This window comes from Clytia hemisphaerica, unplaced genomic scaffold (assembly GCF_902728285.1).
Source record: "Clytia hemisphaerica strain Z4C2 unplaced genomic scaffold, Clytia hemisphaerica genome assembly, whole genome shotgun sequence".
Taxonomy (NCBI): domain Eukaryota; kingdom Metazoa; phylum Cnidaria; class Hydrozoa; order Leptothecata; family Clytiidae; genus Clytia; species Clytia hemisphaerica.
Window position 1 is genome coordinate 1241950 of NW_027103851.1, and position 15350 is coordinate 1257299.

Consider the following 15350-nt stretch of genomic DNA (forward strand, 5'->3'; position numbering starts at 1 on the left):
TAGAAAGAATCGACTTTGATGTCAGAGTTTATGAAAGTCGACCTAATCGCGACCAATTTTAAATGAACTGTATCACGGTGGACAAGATATCCGAAATCAAGAATACTGTTTTCAAAGAGGCATTCAATGAATGTGATTGATTTCTGAACATTTGAAGCTTTGAAAGTGTTACCACGAGCGTTCGCTGCTTTAAAAATCTTTGAAGAAATTGTTGACACGTTTCGAGTCACGTCTATAAGACCTAACTTCGATATCCGACCACAATTCAAAAATGTTGTCTTATAAAAAATAACGGACGTGAAAAAGTCGAAAACGTTTAACAATTGCGTGAAACGATATTCAGTTTTAAGATTTAGAGTACAGCCATTCACTTTCATCATAGATCCATTGTTAAACTGGAAGATATGAAACGGTGTCCAATACTTGGCATCATAGACGATGGACAGATTGTTTAAGGTGATCTTGCAAACAATATCGAAGAGGGACTCATCACGAAGAGATTCGGAGAATTTTATAACGGCTTTTTTGTTATGTAATGCTGGAAATGAGGTAAACGATAGGGTTTTGTCGATAACCAGAGATTTATTTCGAATATAGGTGTATTCAGCATCTAAAAGAATGGTATCGTTGTGTTTGGATATTGAGATAGCGTAAGAAACGGTGCGACAGGGATGCGTTTGTTTGCCGCATGTTTTGATATCTTCACTTGCTTCGTTCTGTGAAACGTAAATCTCTCGTGATGATAATCCTATGAAAATAAAAATAAATTTGAGCGGTGATGCCAATTTAAATTTGTTTTTGCGGGACAACAATTTGAGGACCAAGTAGATCGGTCAAGTTTAAGACAAGGAAAAGTTTAGCAAAAAACGCGGAGAGAGGAGGTACATAGAAGATAATGTTCAGTCAATGCTCAAAAATTGGCTTTTTCAACAGGAGAACAAACAAAAAGAAGAAAAACTTCATGTCGTTTAAAAAATAAAGTAGTAATAAAGGGAGTTTACCCGATAAATATTTCGTGCTTGAATTTCTGTCTGTAACATAAAGATTTGCCTCCCCCCACGCTTCAAAAGGAAACCCAGCAGTAGTGAACGAAGAAATGACAAAATATGACAGAAAATAAGTATATTACCTTGAAAGTAGTAAAATATCATCAAAAGTAAAACACGCAATGTCATCTTCTATGAAATGATGATTTTCTTGGACTATTTGTCCATCTCTTGAAAGCATTGAAAACACAAAGGGTTTTCCAAAAATGCTGATAGATTAGTATTTGTTACTATCTATATTATCACCAGTTATACATCAATAATGAAGTCTTTGTTTTTATTTATGAGTTGTTGGCTAGTCTTTCTTATAAGAACTGAAAAAGAAAACGAAAGTCAAATTACTTTGATGTGAGTATGAGCGGACTATCTGACAAAACATGGGACGGCCATTCCACCACCGTTTCACCGAACCTCCAAAGTCATTTGATTTGGGTTTAATGAACCGCGTATTAAAAAATACATGATTTCTCTTTCGCACCGAGTAGGCTTTTAAATCGAAATATGAAAGAAATCCGTAGTGGAACACACGCGAGTGTCTGTGCACTCTAAGAGGAACGAAGAAGTATGATTGATAGACTTGGTGGAGTTATCAAAACAAATTTGTTGTCAAAGTGATTTAACAGTAAGTAAAAATACAGGCCAGATATCAACAAGTCCCATGTTGCGTCCACTCGTCCCAAGTTGGAGCAGTTGACGGTACTACACAAACTAGGTTTCACAATAAATCTACATAGACTCTTCAGTAATTTCATACACGTTTCGCATCCCCTATACAAAACATATCAGAGGGGATGCGTGAATCCTTTAACAAACTTTAATAACAGTCCTTATAGAAAACTGGAAACAGTCTGACTAATTCTTTCACGATTTAAAAGTAAACATAACTTGAGCGAGGGTATTTGAAATAAGTGGTTTAAAAAACCATAATTGCACAGTTTCGCAATAAAATGTCTATACGTTGATAGATCATAATTGCACAGGGGAAGTCCTGTAATTCAGTCAACCTTTATAATCATACTCATCGCAATCCAAAAGATATCAAAAGCTTTAATGCAATAAAAAGACCTTTCTCTCGTAGAAGATAAATATTACCTGATAATACTTAATTCTAAATTATTGCCTAGTCAGAATAGTCGATTCACGGAGAGATTCTCGAGAATATCTTCTTGGGGCGACTTTTAAGCTTGATCGAAAAGGGGAGCTCCTCGATTAATAGAAAGTCGAATTAGAGAGATATAACTGTAGCTCCTTGAAATAAGTGTGTGTCTGTCCAAAGAACTTTTTTAAACAGACGATTTGTCCCGCGAGCTATAGTCAAGAACATTTTGAATGTACCGATCATATCAAACTAAGAAAATAACTCAAAATTAGATATTGCCTGAATTCAACAATCCCTGTGTAAATTAAGAATAAATAGGATTTCAAAAAGACTCGTTCACAATACAGTCTAGATAAGTATAATTGTACATTAGCCAATCTTTTCAAATTCAAAGTATTGTTTGAGGGTCGAGAGCTCCGCTCGTGTGTCTAACGGGATGTGATAAGAAGGCTAGAATTAAATAGAGTTAATTTTTTATCCGTCAGCCTATTAGACCAGCGGTGGCCGAGGTAGTGAATTGCGTCACTTCGTAAATAATTCGATCTCGAGAAAATCCACTTCAAATAAAGAAACATTTTTTGTAGTGCATCCGAGAGATTGAAATCAGCAAAAAACCTGAGGATATATGAGGAACTTTTCTTTTGACGGTAAAAAATTCTTTTCCAAAATTATGAAAAGGGAGAGCCTTCTAAAAGGTCCGATGGAAACGGAAATTATCGAAAAATTTAACAAACATGGAGACCCGATTATTCGCCGCACGAGAGTAAGTGATCTTTAAAACCAATGTAAGTTTAAACTAAAATGAACAACTAACCAAAGCATTGTCAGCTTGAGAATCACCTGTAAAAGAAACAAGAACAATGCTTAAAAATTCTACTTCTTTCGCTTACCGGATAATCCAAGAAAGATTACAGGGATTCGATAGACCTTATTGGAGTTTTTTATTTTTCTAAAACAGCGATGCATTGTGGGATTGTTTCGGGGGTATTACAATAGAATTCCCTCGAGGAATTCCTAAGAGATTTCTATTGTAACACCCCCGAAACAATCCACAATGCATCGCTTTTTTAGAAAAATCTAAAACTCCGATAAGATCTATTGGTAACTGAGCATATTACAATGTGAATTCAAATTCAACAAGCTAGATGCTGAATGGACCTAGCTGACGATGAAAATTAGATAGCAATAAGGAGAAAATGAAAACCATCAGTCAGAAAATATAGCGTTAAGCGAAATTGCATAACGCATTAAATTTTATCATTGATTGTTGATTGGGGGAGAGGGAAGGGGAGTAGGGAAAAAATAGAAAGTTCCGGTTGCAAAAATCAGTTTTATTGACAATTGAATCATGCTTGATGGTGGGCATTATTATCAATAATGTTTTTGTGTGAAGAAACAAACAAATAAATATGAGGAAAAAGTCCAATGAAAATCTGAAAAAACGACGATTTCTGGCATATTTCTGGCGTTTTCGGCCGGAAAAAAAATTTGCTCAAAAATCCGAATAGGCCATGTTTTGGGCATTGCTAATACGCATCTTTGTGCAAAAAATCAGAAAAACTAATGATGAAATCTCGAGAAAGTGCCAAAAAACCGGTTATTCCAGCATATTTCCGACATTTTCTGCGGGAAAATCTTTTTTTCGAAAATCGAGCTCCTTTACTTTTCGGGAATCACTATATTGCATAACTGTGCGATAAATCAGAAAAAACTAAGGATATAAATTCAAGAAAATGTCAAAAAAACGATTTTTCCGGCATATTTCCGGCATTTCCGATCGGAAAAAAATGTTTTTCGAAAATCAGGCTCCGTTACATTTTGGGTATTGTCATTTTGCATCAGTGTGCAAAATTTCATAAAAAAATATAAAGTACAGCTCGAGAAATTCAAGAAATACTGTCTTTCCGGCGAAAATAGGTTGTTCCGACGATTTTTAAATAGTTCCGGCTTCAAAAATTCAATTTTTACATGCTTGATGGTGGGCATTGCTATTAATAATATTTTTGAATGAAAAAGCAACGAATTCTAAGGAAAAAGTCCAATGAAAATCCAGAAAAACGGCGATTTCCGGCATATTTCCGGCTGGAAAAATTTTCTCAAAAATCGGACTCGACCATGTTTTGGGCATTGTTAATACGCATCTTTGAGCAAAAAATCAGAAAAAACTAATGATAAACCTCGAGAAAATGCCAAAAAAACAGTTTTACCCGCATATTTTCGAAAATCGGGCTCCGTCACATTTTGGGCATTGCCATTTTGCAACTTTGTGCCAAAAATCAGAAAAAACTAATGAGCCAATCTCGAGAAAAGCTGGTCACAGACGGACGGACGGACGAACAGACACAGGTTAAATTAAAGGACCTCCGAGGTAGGTCCAAAAATATCGTTTTTCATTGCATAGAGGAAAGACAAACTTAAAGCTGATCTATATGTAGCCCGGATGCCACTTAAAACTTTTTGATGAATTGGATGGCGCTGATAGGTAGCCCGACGTAATTTGGCAGACTCCATTATTTGGCTTTGCTTGAGGTGGTAGCAAATCCATTCTCCTTTTTGGAGAAAAACAAACAGAAAACCACGACCAATGGACCATTTTTTCTCAAATGTTAGAGGCGTTTTTATGTTTTTATTATAGTTTAACAAACTTTGATGGGGTTTTAGAATACATTTAATTGTCTTGATGTTTTCTTACAATTTTCGAAAACAAAATGTGAAAAAATTCAAGATGGCAATGTCCTCTAGTTTTACTTTACTGGACTCAGCGCCATCAAAATCATCAGAAAGCAAAGCCCAATCTATATGGAGCTGTTTGCTGATTTGCAAAGACAATGGGAGAGTGACTGAAGCGATTTTTAATAAACCCTCAGGTTCGACCAATACGATTGAAGACTAAAATACGCTGTTTACCGTCGTCCTTAGTCAGCCAGAATCTGAAATTACTTAGCAGAGAGTAACCGTCTCTGCCACGAACTTGTCAACGGGTTTAGTTGCAGTTTTTTTCTGCTAGACGGAAAATTTCTTGATATAGATATTTTGGTATACAGTGACTGGCCCAGGGCCAGAAAATTTTCAGATTTTTACCCCCTAGATTGGCTAAAAAGGCACTAAAATTTATTAATTAAAACAACTCAGAATGTTCTTAAAATGCCTATCATACAGCGCTATATATCTATCTAAAACCAAAATGTAAAATCAGCAATAAATACAGTTTTAATACGAGATTTCTTTCTGATGGAATTATTCTAGAGAATAAAATCACTATTTCTCGCTAAATAACCATTTCTAAATGAGGCGGAAAACTTTGACTAACATTTCTGTAAGACGGAAATCCGTCTGAGGCGGAAGAACTTTGATCACTGATATTACGCATAGGTTTATGAAATTTGATAGCATTCAACCTCAAAAAGGTATTCCAGAGTATGCAATTCACTTTAGGCAAATTTAGGCTGAAACGGATTGTGCCAAACATCATGAGGTTTAATGGGGTTCGAAAAAAATTACATCTAAAAGAAGAAGAACAACAAAAAAACTTACATTGTTTTGTTTATCTTTCCAGTTCTCATTTCCAATTTCTCCTTCCTGTGCATCTTCTTTTGGTTTGATATGGATGACATGGTGATTGGTTGCTATGGTTACCAACAATGGTTCCAGAACTGTTAATTTTGTATTAGTTTTAGTTAATATTTTGTTTGTTTATTAATGGTAGTTGACTAAAAAGGAAAGAGCAACACTAAAAAAGATTCTAGCTTTATGGAAAGCTTGCTTTACTTCAAACGGCGGAGTGAGAACTATTTCACTAGAACCTCGTGAAAATGAGCATTCTCTAATTTAGGTAGGGGTTACCTAGGCTCTTGACAGATGATAAGGATTGAAAGTCTGGTGGCACATATTCTTTAACTTGGAAATCTATATCACCCCTCGAATATTTCAAAAATCATCTTTGAATTTCAAAAGAAAAAAACATTATTTCATTACTGTTAATTTAGGACTCTTCATGATTATTTAATTACTACTTATTACAAATTACTACTTACTCTCAGGTGCCAAATAAACCGGGGGTCAAAATAAAGGAGGGGGTCGTAAAAGTTTTTCAAATTAAATAAACGGGGAGGGGGACCTAATTACCGGGGGGGTTGGAAAATGGACCTAAATAAGGTCCGGGGGGAGGTTGAAAAAAAATCGAAAAATTAACAAGCGGGGGACGTTTATTCGGCACCTGAAAGTACAGGCATTATTATTTCTTAAACAATGTTGGTAGTTTAGATCAATGAATAATTAGATTTTTTTTTCATTGATAAAATTGCCCCAATGCTGACATCCTTTAAAATGGGAGCAATAACAAAAAATAAATGCAAAAATAGAATATCTTAATAAAGTCTAAATAAATTATCATTGTATAAAGCAATTTCTACATGTAAGAAAACAGCGATACATACATTGATACGATTATTTACGTAGACTAGTCTTAAACTAATTTATTTACCATACAAAAGAATTGGAAAAAAAAGCTATCGCAGAGATTTTTGATCTCCAATGGATATAAGAAAAATCATAAGATTATTGTTGATGATCTTTAAAGATTGAACAAATTTAAAATGCAATATTTTCAATATTTCAAAAATTTTATAAATTACATGACCTGCATTAATTAATTTACTTGAAATATATTTACAAAATCAGTTTTTCTAGAACAATAACAATAGGAATTTCACACCCTTTGAAGCCTAATACAGAAAGTAAGCTTGTGAGATATGGGTATGTCTGAGTTGAAATAAGTCAAAAATTACAGACAATTTAAGAAAAGACTCTTTGGAAAGTTTCAGTTTAGAATTTAATTCAAAATTAAATAAACTTTGCGAGACGGAGACTCTCCTTCGTTCAAAAGACTTGTGATTCTGTGACCCCTTTTTGTATTACTAACAGGAAACTTTTGTATGTGAAGAAAAACGCTTCATTGATGTCTGGCTTTGCTGAACATGGATTAAGCTATTGAAGCCCCAGCTAAAGAGAGCAAACCAAACAACATTATTACTACAGAGACAATCACCTCCTTTCCATGGTCTTGAACTTCGTTTCTAGAAAATAGGTAAAAAGAATTTATAAATTTCATCTTCATTTAAGTTTACTTCAACCTCCATGCCCACAAGAGCTTTGAGACACAGAATATTATAGGGATCTGTTTTGGTGAAAAGAAATATTGAGAATGATAGGTATAATAGCACCACAGAGCTTTGTTCTGAAGTTCTTATTTAGATCGAAACTCGAACTATATAACAACGTATTTATAGTTCCAAATCTGAACAACAAGATTTTGTGTATTTTGGACCTGATGGACCTTAAGTCAAGAATAATATTAACAACAAATATACCTAATTGTTTAGAGTAGCTGTCTAACTTGTATGCAGTTTGTTCCAACTTGAGAACACTTTCTTCTAACAGGTCAATTTGTTGTAAATAAGGTGCCAATGCCTTGTCTGTAAAATAATAAAAATCAAAGCCAAGTTATTTTCCATAATGATAAATCAGTTTTTTATAATCTAATCCAATCAGGGTGCAAATACTTTCCAATTGGCTTCCATTCAATCGTGGTAGACTCGAACCCAACCTCCACTTAAACAGGCAAAAAATTGCAATTCAATTCAAACTCTATCGAAAGTTACATTTTTTTAATAAGCATATCTTTTTTGAAAGACAGGCTCAGTTATGTTTAGCTGTATTTTGGAATCAAGCTCAAATTATGCTACAGTTATTCTTATTCTTCCGGAGATTGGTCTTTTCGGTAGATTCTTGACAAGAATTATTTTAAGAGTTTCATTAGGTTCAAATTGGAATTATGCTATTGGTTTTTTAGTGTAAATACTTGACAGAAGATCTTTTCAAAATCCATAAGCTCACTGGTGCTTAGTGTGCATATTTTTCACCAAATCCCAGGTCTTAGAATGCATATAAACGTTACACTTATATTTAAAGAAAAACATCTATTCGCATTTGCAATTTAACTGAGAATTAAATTGAAAGGAACTTTAACAAGCAATATGCTGAATGGACCTACCTGATGATGAAACTTAGATAGCAATAAGGAGAAAAACAATCATTTAGAAAATATAGCAGTTAGCGAAAATGCATTAAATTTTATCATTGATATTTGATGGGGGGGGGAGGGGTTTAGGGAAAAAAGAAATAGAAAGTTCCGGTTGCAAATTTGCAAAGGTTTTGTTGACAATTGAATCATGCTTGATGGTGTCATTGTTATCAATAATTTTTTTAAGTGAAAAAACAAAGAAATATATGGAAAAAGCCCAATTCAAATCTGCAAAAACGGCGATTTCCGGCACACTTCCGGCATGACAAGATTCTCAAAAATCCGAATCGGCCACACTTAGGGCATTGCTGATACACATCTTCATGCAAAAATCGGGAAAAACGATTAATGAAATCTGGAGAAAATGGCAACAAACCGGTTTTGACGGCATATTATCGGCATTTTTGGCCGAAATTGTTTTAACTTTCAAAAATCAGGCTCCGTCACACATTTTAGGTATTGCCATTTTTTCATCAGTCTGCAAAATTTCATGAAAAAATATAAAAGTACAGCTCGAGAAATTCAAGAAAAAAAAATCGTTTTTTTCCGGCGATATTCGGCTGTTCCGTTCCGGCGATTTTTTAGAAAGTCCGGCATCAAAAATCAGTTTTATTGACAATTGAACCATGCTTGATGGTTGGCTTGTTATCAATAATAATTTTGCGTGAAAAAAAAACAAAGAAATAATAGGAAAAAGTCCAATGAAAATCTGCAAAAACGGCGATTTCCGGTATATTTCTGGCATTTTCGGCAAGAATAGAACTTTTCTCAAAAATCGAACTCAGCCATGTTTTGGGCATTGCTATTACGCATCTATGTGCAAAAAATCAGAAAAAACTAATGATGAAATCTCGAGAAATTGCCAAAAAAAAAAACGGTTTTTTTTCCGGCATATTTCTATTTCCGGCATTTTCGGCCGGAAAAAAATGTTTTTTCGGAAATCATGCTCCGTCACATTTTAGGTATTGTCATTTTGCATGAATGTGCAAAATTTCATAAAAAAATAGAAAAATAAAAGTACAACAGCTCGAGAAATTCAAGAAATACTGTATTTCCGGCGAAAATAGGTTGTTCCGGCGATTTTTAAATAGTTCCGGCTTCAAAAATCAATTTTATTGAAAATTAAAACATGCTTGATGGTGGGCATTGCTATTAATAATGTTTTTTGAATGAAAAAACAATCAATTATAAGGAAAAAGGCCAATGAAAATCTGCAAAAACAGCGATTTCCGGCATATTTCCGGCATTTTAAGCCGGAAAAAATTTTTTATCAAAAATCGGACTTGGCCATGTTTTGGGCATTGTTAATACGCATCTTTGAGCAAAAAATCAGAAAAAACTAATGATAAAATCTCGAGAAAATACCAAAAAACCAGTTTTTCCGGCATATTTCCGGCATTTTCCGCCGGAGAAATTTTTTTTTTTTTTTTTTATTTTTTTCCAAAATCGGGCTCCGTCACATTTTGGGCATTGCCATTTTGCATCATTGTGCCAAAAATCAGAAAAAACTAATGAGCCAATCCTGAGAAAAGCTGGCAACAGACGAACGAACGGACGAACGAACGAACGAACGAACGAACGGACAAGGGTTAATTTAAAGGACTACCTTAGGTAGGTCCAAAAAGAAGCATTCAGACAGATTATGAAGTAAGAAAACAAAACATACATCTTTCATTGATATCGTCCATATTAGTTATCAGGTTGTTTGTAGTCTTGGACATGTCCGTATATTTTTCTGTAGCCATCTTGTTTAAGTTTTCCAGCAATTTGTAATCAGCAGAGGTAGCTAAATCCAAAAATATAAGTATTATATAGTAAATTTGATAGAACAAAAAACATCAGACTTTTTCGATGAAAATTATCTCCACAAGAACAATTAAAAATAACTTATCACAAAAATACTGTTTTTGTTTGGTAACGTTACCAACTACTTTTGAATTATCATTGTTTTATGCCACTTCTATTTACCATAAAAACTTTAAAAATCTTTAAACAGAATCTAGTTTGTTTTACTAATTCGACTGTGAGAGACATTTTTATAAACCATATATTTTGGGCTTTTTTCCGACAGGTGGAAATTTATATGGCCGGTTTTCTGTCGTGTCTAATTCAAATAACTTCATAAAAAAAACGAAGTCGAATTGAGTGCAGCAAAAGAGCTTCTATATAAATCAAATTTTGATTTGAGGTCGACCTTAACAATTGAACAAGGCAAATTTTGCCGAACTTAATTAAAAAGTGCGGCAAAAGATCGGCACTGGTTTAAACGACCCACTTTTTTGTCTTTTTTGACACGGCAAAAAAACGGCCATATAAACTACACCTTTGTAATGACGTCATAGCTTTTTGGATGAAGTCAGCAATTTTTTTTTCCTTCCTGGGAGATTGTGTCATAATGGAGAACATCTGTATGAATTTCTTTGTCCTTAGCACTACTAGATTTCAAAATTTCTGAAATTTTTAATCAAGTCTTTTTGATTAAGAAATTTACAAGTGTAACAAAGACGTATGAATTCTTGAAAAAGAAATTATTTCTTGCAATTCTTTACCATTTTTTGGTAAAGAATTTAAAGTTTTTTTTGTTAAAATTGATGAGCGAGTAAACAATATCACTCTTATTTAAAAATAAAACCTTCAATATAAGAAAAGAGTAGAACTATTTGAGACTCAAGTGCCAAAAAGCTGAGCCTCAACAAACATTTACTGGTTATTATAGAGTACAATTATAATTTGTAGATGAGTTTTCACGTGGATCATCCCAAATTTTACCTGCTAATTCACCGTTGAGATAATCTGTAATTTTATCAACCATGTTATCACAAGATTCTTCTAAAGTTTGTGGTTCCACTTTTCTGACCGCCACTGGTGCTATTTTAAAGGTGAAAAATATAATTATAATTATTTTCACAAATAAATCTGATTTGAATATTTTTTATTAATCATAAATATTAGTGTGCTGTGGTGAAATTGTCGAGTGAATAATTTGCATGTGTTTAAAGAAAGTATTCCTGATTTTTCTGACGAGTTTTACATGATTATGGTAAAATGATGTTATTAAACAAAAACACCAAAAAATACTTACTGCTAACATCACTGAATGAAGAATCTAGATTTTCTGAACCAGAAGAGGTACTGATATTATCAAAATTAGTTTTCTCTACAGCAGCTTCTGCAGCAGCATCTGCCATTATTCCTTTATTTCCTTTTGAGACAAGATTAATTTGAAATCAGTTTTACAGACCCTCTACAAATTGAAAAACCAAAATAAAGCACTTTTTTTGAAGCACACTTTGTTTCCAACAACTACCTCCTTAAGTGGAAGTAACTAAACTTAGATTAAAACCTGCCTAAAAATAGCATTTTGCAGAACACTTTTGATTTCTTTCTTCATTACTTTTTATGAATTAGTTTTAGAATGTTTTAGAATTCAGCAAAATGAAGAAAGAATCAAAGAACAAGGGTGTTATGCTATGCAAAATGAGAATATTATCTTTCTGATAAAAATCTAACTCTACTGTAAATAAGAAAACAAAATCAAGAATGTGATGTGAGAGTAAGCAGGAGTAAAATTTCCCGGGAATAGTGTACCTAGCAGTGCGTGGATCTAGGTGGGTTCCGTCTTCCACGTCGATCTTTGGGAAGTTGATCTTCAAATTAGTTTTCAAGGTGGGCTTGGCTCAAGTTTTTTCATCTATGGCTCAAATTTTAGGTAATTTCTCATAGCTGTTGAAAATATTAATTTCATTAAAAAGCGCTGGATTATTTTTTCATGAATCCCTTTAAAAGTTTTGCAGTGCATTTTTGTGCTTGCGAGTCCAGTAAACGATATAGCGCTTTCGCAGCATTAATCTTTGATACGAATTTCAGCGGGACGCAAGCGTGACTAACTTTTTGAAGAGTTCTCTCACGTGGCTTAGGTCTTTTTTGATTTTGAAGAACTCCCAAAAATCAATTTTCAGGGCTTTCAAATTTGCCTTAAAAACGCAAAAAAATGCAAATTATGCAAAAACTGCGGGTTTTCAAGCTTATCATGGTAACATTTAAACTCCAAATCAGCACCCTCAAATTGACTAAAATCAATGGTCAAAGCTTATTCACCCGCATTTTGAAAAAAAGTAAAACGTTTTAAGGGGCCTGGTCATGGCCTAATATTCAGAAGCATATAGTACAACATGGATGTAAACAATCTGTTCAATCCAAGCCAGCATGGCTTAAGAAGTGGACGCTTGTGTCTAAGTCAATTGCTTGAACAATATGACTTGATATTGAATATACTTGACGAAGAAGCAAATGCAGATGTTGTCTACCTAGATTTTTTGAAAGTCTTTGATAGAGTTGACCTAGCCTGGATATCCAGACCGTAAACTATTTCACTGTCTAGTTTTTTTTAATATTTTGTCTCTGGTTTACGGTCTGGTCGAAGTAACTTGTCTACAGGGATATCTGTCCCTGCATACAGGGATATCTGTCCCTGCATATGCGAGTGTCTCTAATTGGTCAGTACGCGCCCAGTCACTGAGTAGAATTTTCGCGGGGTTTGTGATATTTTTCGATGCGCGCGCATAATTTATGGAAAAAGCTGGCCTTGCAAAAAAAGATAAACAAATGAAAATGAAAACTAAATAGTTTTGAAAGTTTTTTGAGAGAGGTTTTACAGTAAGTTAATTATGTGTGTCTGCCTGGGTTTACAAAGTTTTGATAGTCTGTCAACAAGGGTTCACTCACAGGCTGTATCAAACAAACTGTACCCAACTTTTTTAGTTGCACCAGACTCTAAAATTTTAGAAACTTTGTATGTTGAGGTAAGAGTGTTTTTTTCTGAAATTTTGAGTCTGGATACCCAGGCTAGAGTTGACCATGCAATTGTCCTACACAAGATAAAGCAACTAGGAATTGATGGAAAAATACTACAATGGCCCAATTCCTTTCTTACAGGAAGAAAGCAGTCAGTGCTTGTAAATGGTGTGAAGTCAAAACCACAAGATGTCTTATCAGGAGTCCCTCAAGGAAGTGTCCTGGGTCCTTTGATCTTTCTTATACTCATTGGTGATATTGACAAAGACATCTTAAACAGTATTGTGAAGTCCTTTGCTGATAACACCTGTGCAACAAAACAAGTCAAGACAATTGAAGATGTTGTCTTACTGCAATCTGACTTAGAGAAAATTTACAAATGGACAGACGACAATAACATGAAACTTAACGACATAAAATTTGAACTGTTTAGATATGGTCAAAATCAATTTATCAAGGACCATACATCACCATCAGGCAATATAATTGAAAGCAAAAATGTTGTAAGATTTGGAAATCCTGATGAGTAACGATTGCTTGTTTAAAGAACAAGTAATTTCAACCATTCAAAAAGCAAAAAATTTAACTTCATGGATACTGCCAACTTTTTCATCGCGGTTATTTGAATGTATGACTACACTCTACAAATCGTTGGTAATACCAATTTTAGAATATTGCTCCGTTCTATGGAGTCCAAATACATTCAAAAATCCTTTCTAAGTTAAGGAAAAAAGGCACCTCAAACAGTTATTGGGAGTGTCTCAGCTGGCTGTGCCAACTCCAAGAATCAAACATCCAAACTTAGAGATTGCACTCTTTATGTACAAGACTGTACAAGGTGCAAAACTATTCAATGCAATGCCAAAGAGCATAAGAAACTTAAAAAACACTTCAACTGAAAAATTTAAAATTGCCCTTGACACTCACTTTAAGTCGATCCTGGATGAACCCCAATATGTCAATACTTGACATGAAAAATATCTGCTGAGATTCTTTTTCCCTCAACAGATTGATCAAACAGAGGCGTGATTCATCAAGAATCTTACCTGAGCACTTTGCTCGAACACCTACACAAGTAACAAGTAACACAAGTAACAAGTAACACAAGTACCATAAGTTGGTCTAATATCGACATCCCTTGTCTAATTCCAACACCCTTATTTAGAGAAAGGAATAATATGAAAGCTTGAATCACTGATTGAAAAAGGATTATTCCTCTCTGACCACTAAGCAAAGAAAAACAGCTTCAACCTTTCTATAAATTTCAGCTGATAAAAAGGGTGTCTGAATTAGAGGAGGGGTGTCGACAGTAGACCAAGTTACGGAAAGTAGCAGCCAGTAGCGGCCTGGCTTAAATTTCTTGGTGGTGCAAACTATGAAATTGGCGCCCCTAGTATTTTTGTCCTTATTTGCGCCCTCCATCATTAAGTGAAAACTGTAAGAGCAGTGACTGTTTGAAAGTAACGCCGCTAATCTTTGAAATGGAAATTTTATACCTGGTAAGTCGATTTAGTCTATATTTTTGCTTTCTAAAACTCTTATCAGAAAAATCACCAGGTAATCTTTAAACTTTTGCGCCGCTGGTCTTACTTTACTCTCTTTTTTTAAAGATCAATGGTTGAAAGAGGCCCCAAAAATTCAGAAGTTGGGAGGAAGGGTTCCTTGTAATTGTGGCGCCGCAGGTAAAAAATTTTGGTGTAAGAAAGGTCAAACAGCTTAAAAGATCTTCTAAAATGGAGAAAGTTAGTCAGTATAAGACCACAAAAACACAAAACCTAAGCGAGAATCAACAAGTTTTGATAATTTTGGCAATCTCTCATTTTGGGGGTGAGCATTCTCTTTAACCCCTGGTGGATACACAACACTTCTGTACTTCTGATTCAATATTGATAGAATTTTTGAAAAAAATCAAGACAAAGGATGCAAGATGGTAAAATAAAGCGCCGCAGGCGAAAAAAATTAACATTGTACTCATAGAAGGCGCTATAAACGTGCCGAAGGGCGCCAAATTGCCCAACTAAACATCAAAAAAGATTTGGCCCCCTCTCAGATCTTTCTGCACCCCCTGCCAGGCCGCCACTGGTACAGCCGACTGAGAGATTTTTTGGAAATTCTTATCTTCTAGGAGACCAAATGTTACCGTAGAGTCGTTTAATCTCGACATACGTCTTGCAATCTCGACACCGGATCTGTAAAATAATCAAAACAAACCTTGAATGAAATTCTTGGTATCATTCTTATCGAACAAGTTCATCCATCAAACTAGAAGATCAGTAAACATTACAATCCTTTCAATTAAAAAAACAGCCAAATTATAAGCAGTTTTACA

The 15350-nt window shown here is 34.4% G+C and overlaps 2 protein-coding genes across 2 annotated transcripts in view; both read right to left on the reverse strand.

Moving 5' to 3' along the window:
- Window positions 1-5857, reverse strand: part of LOC136807691 (cadherin-23-like) — a 77984-nt gene extending 72127 nt beyond the window's left edge. The window contains exon 1 of the mRNA XM_067064293.1: window positions 5680-5857. The gene's annotated coding sequence lies outside the window, so the exon portion shown is untranslated. The remainder of the gene's footprint in view (window positions 1-5679) is intronic.
- An 840-nt stretch (window positions 5858-6697) lies between these two features.
- LOC136807692 (biogenesis of lysosome-related organelles complex 1 subunit 2-like) lies at window positions 6698-11458 on the reverse strand. The gene is made up of 5 exons (XM_067064294.1): window positions 11310-11458; window positions 10997-11095; window positions 9894-10013; window positions 7515-7619; window positions 6698-7220 (listed from the first exon to the last, which is right to left on the reverse strand). Exons 1-5 carry the CDS (start codon window positions 11413-11415, stop codon window positions 7189-7191), a joined length of 462 nt encoding a protein of 153 aa, XP_066920395.1. The 5' UTR covers window positions 11416-11458; the 3' UTR covers window positions 6698-7188.
- Window positions 11459-15350: the final 3892 nt, after the last annotated feature.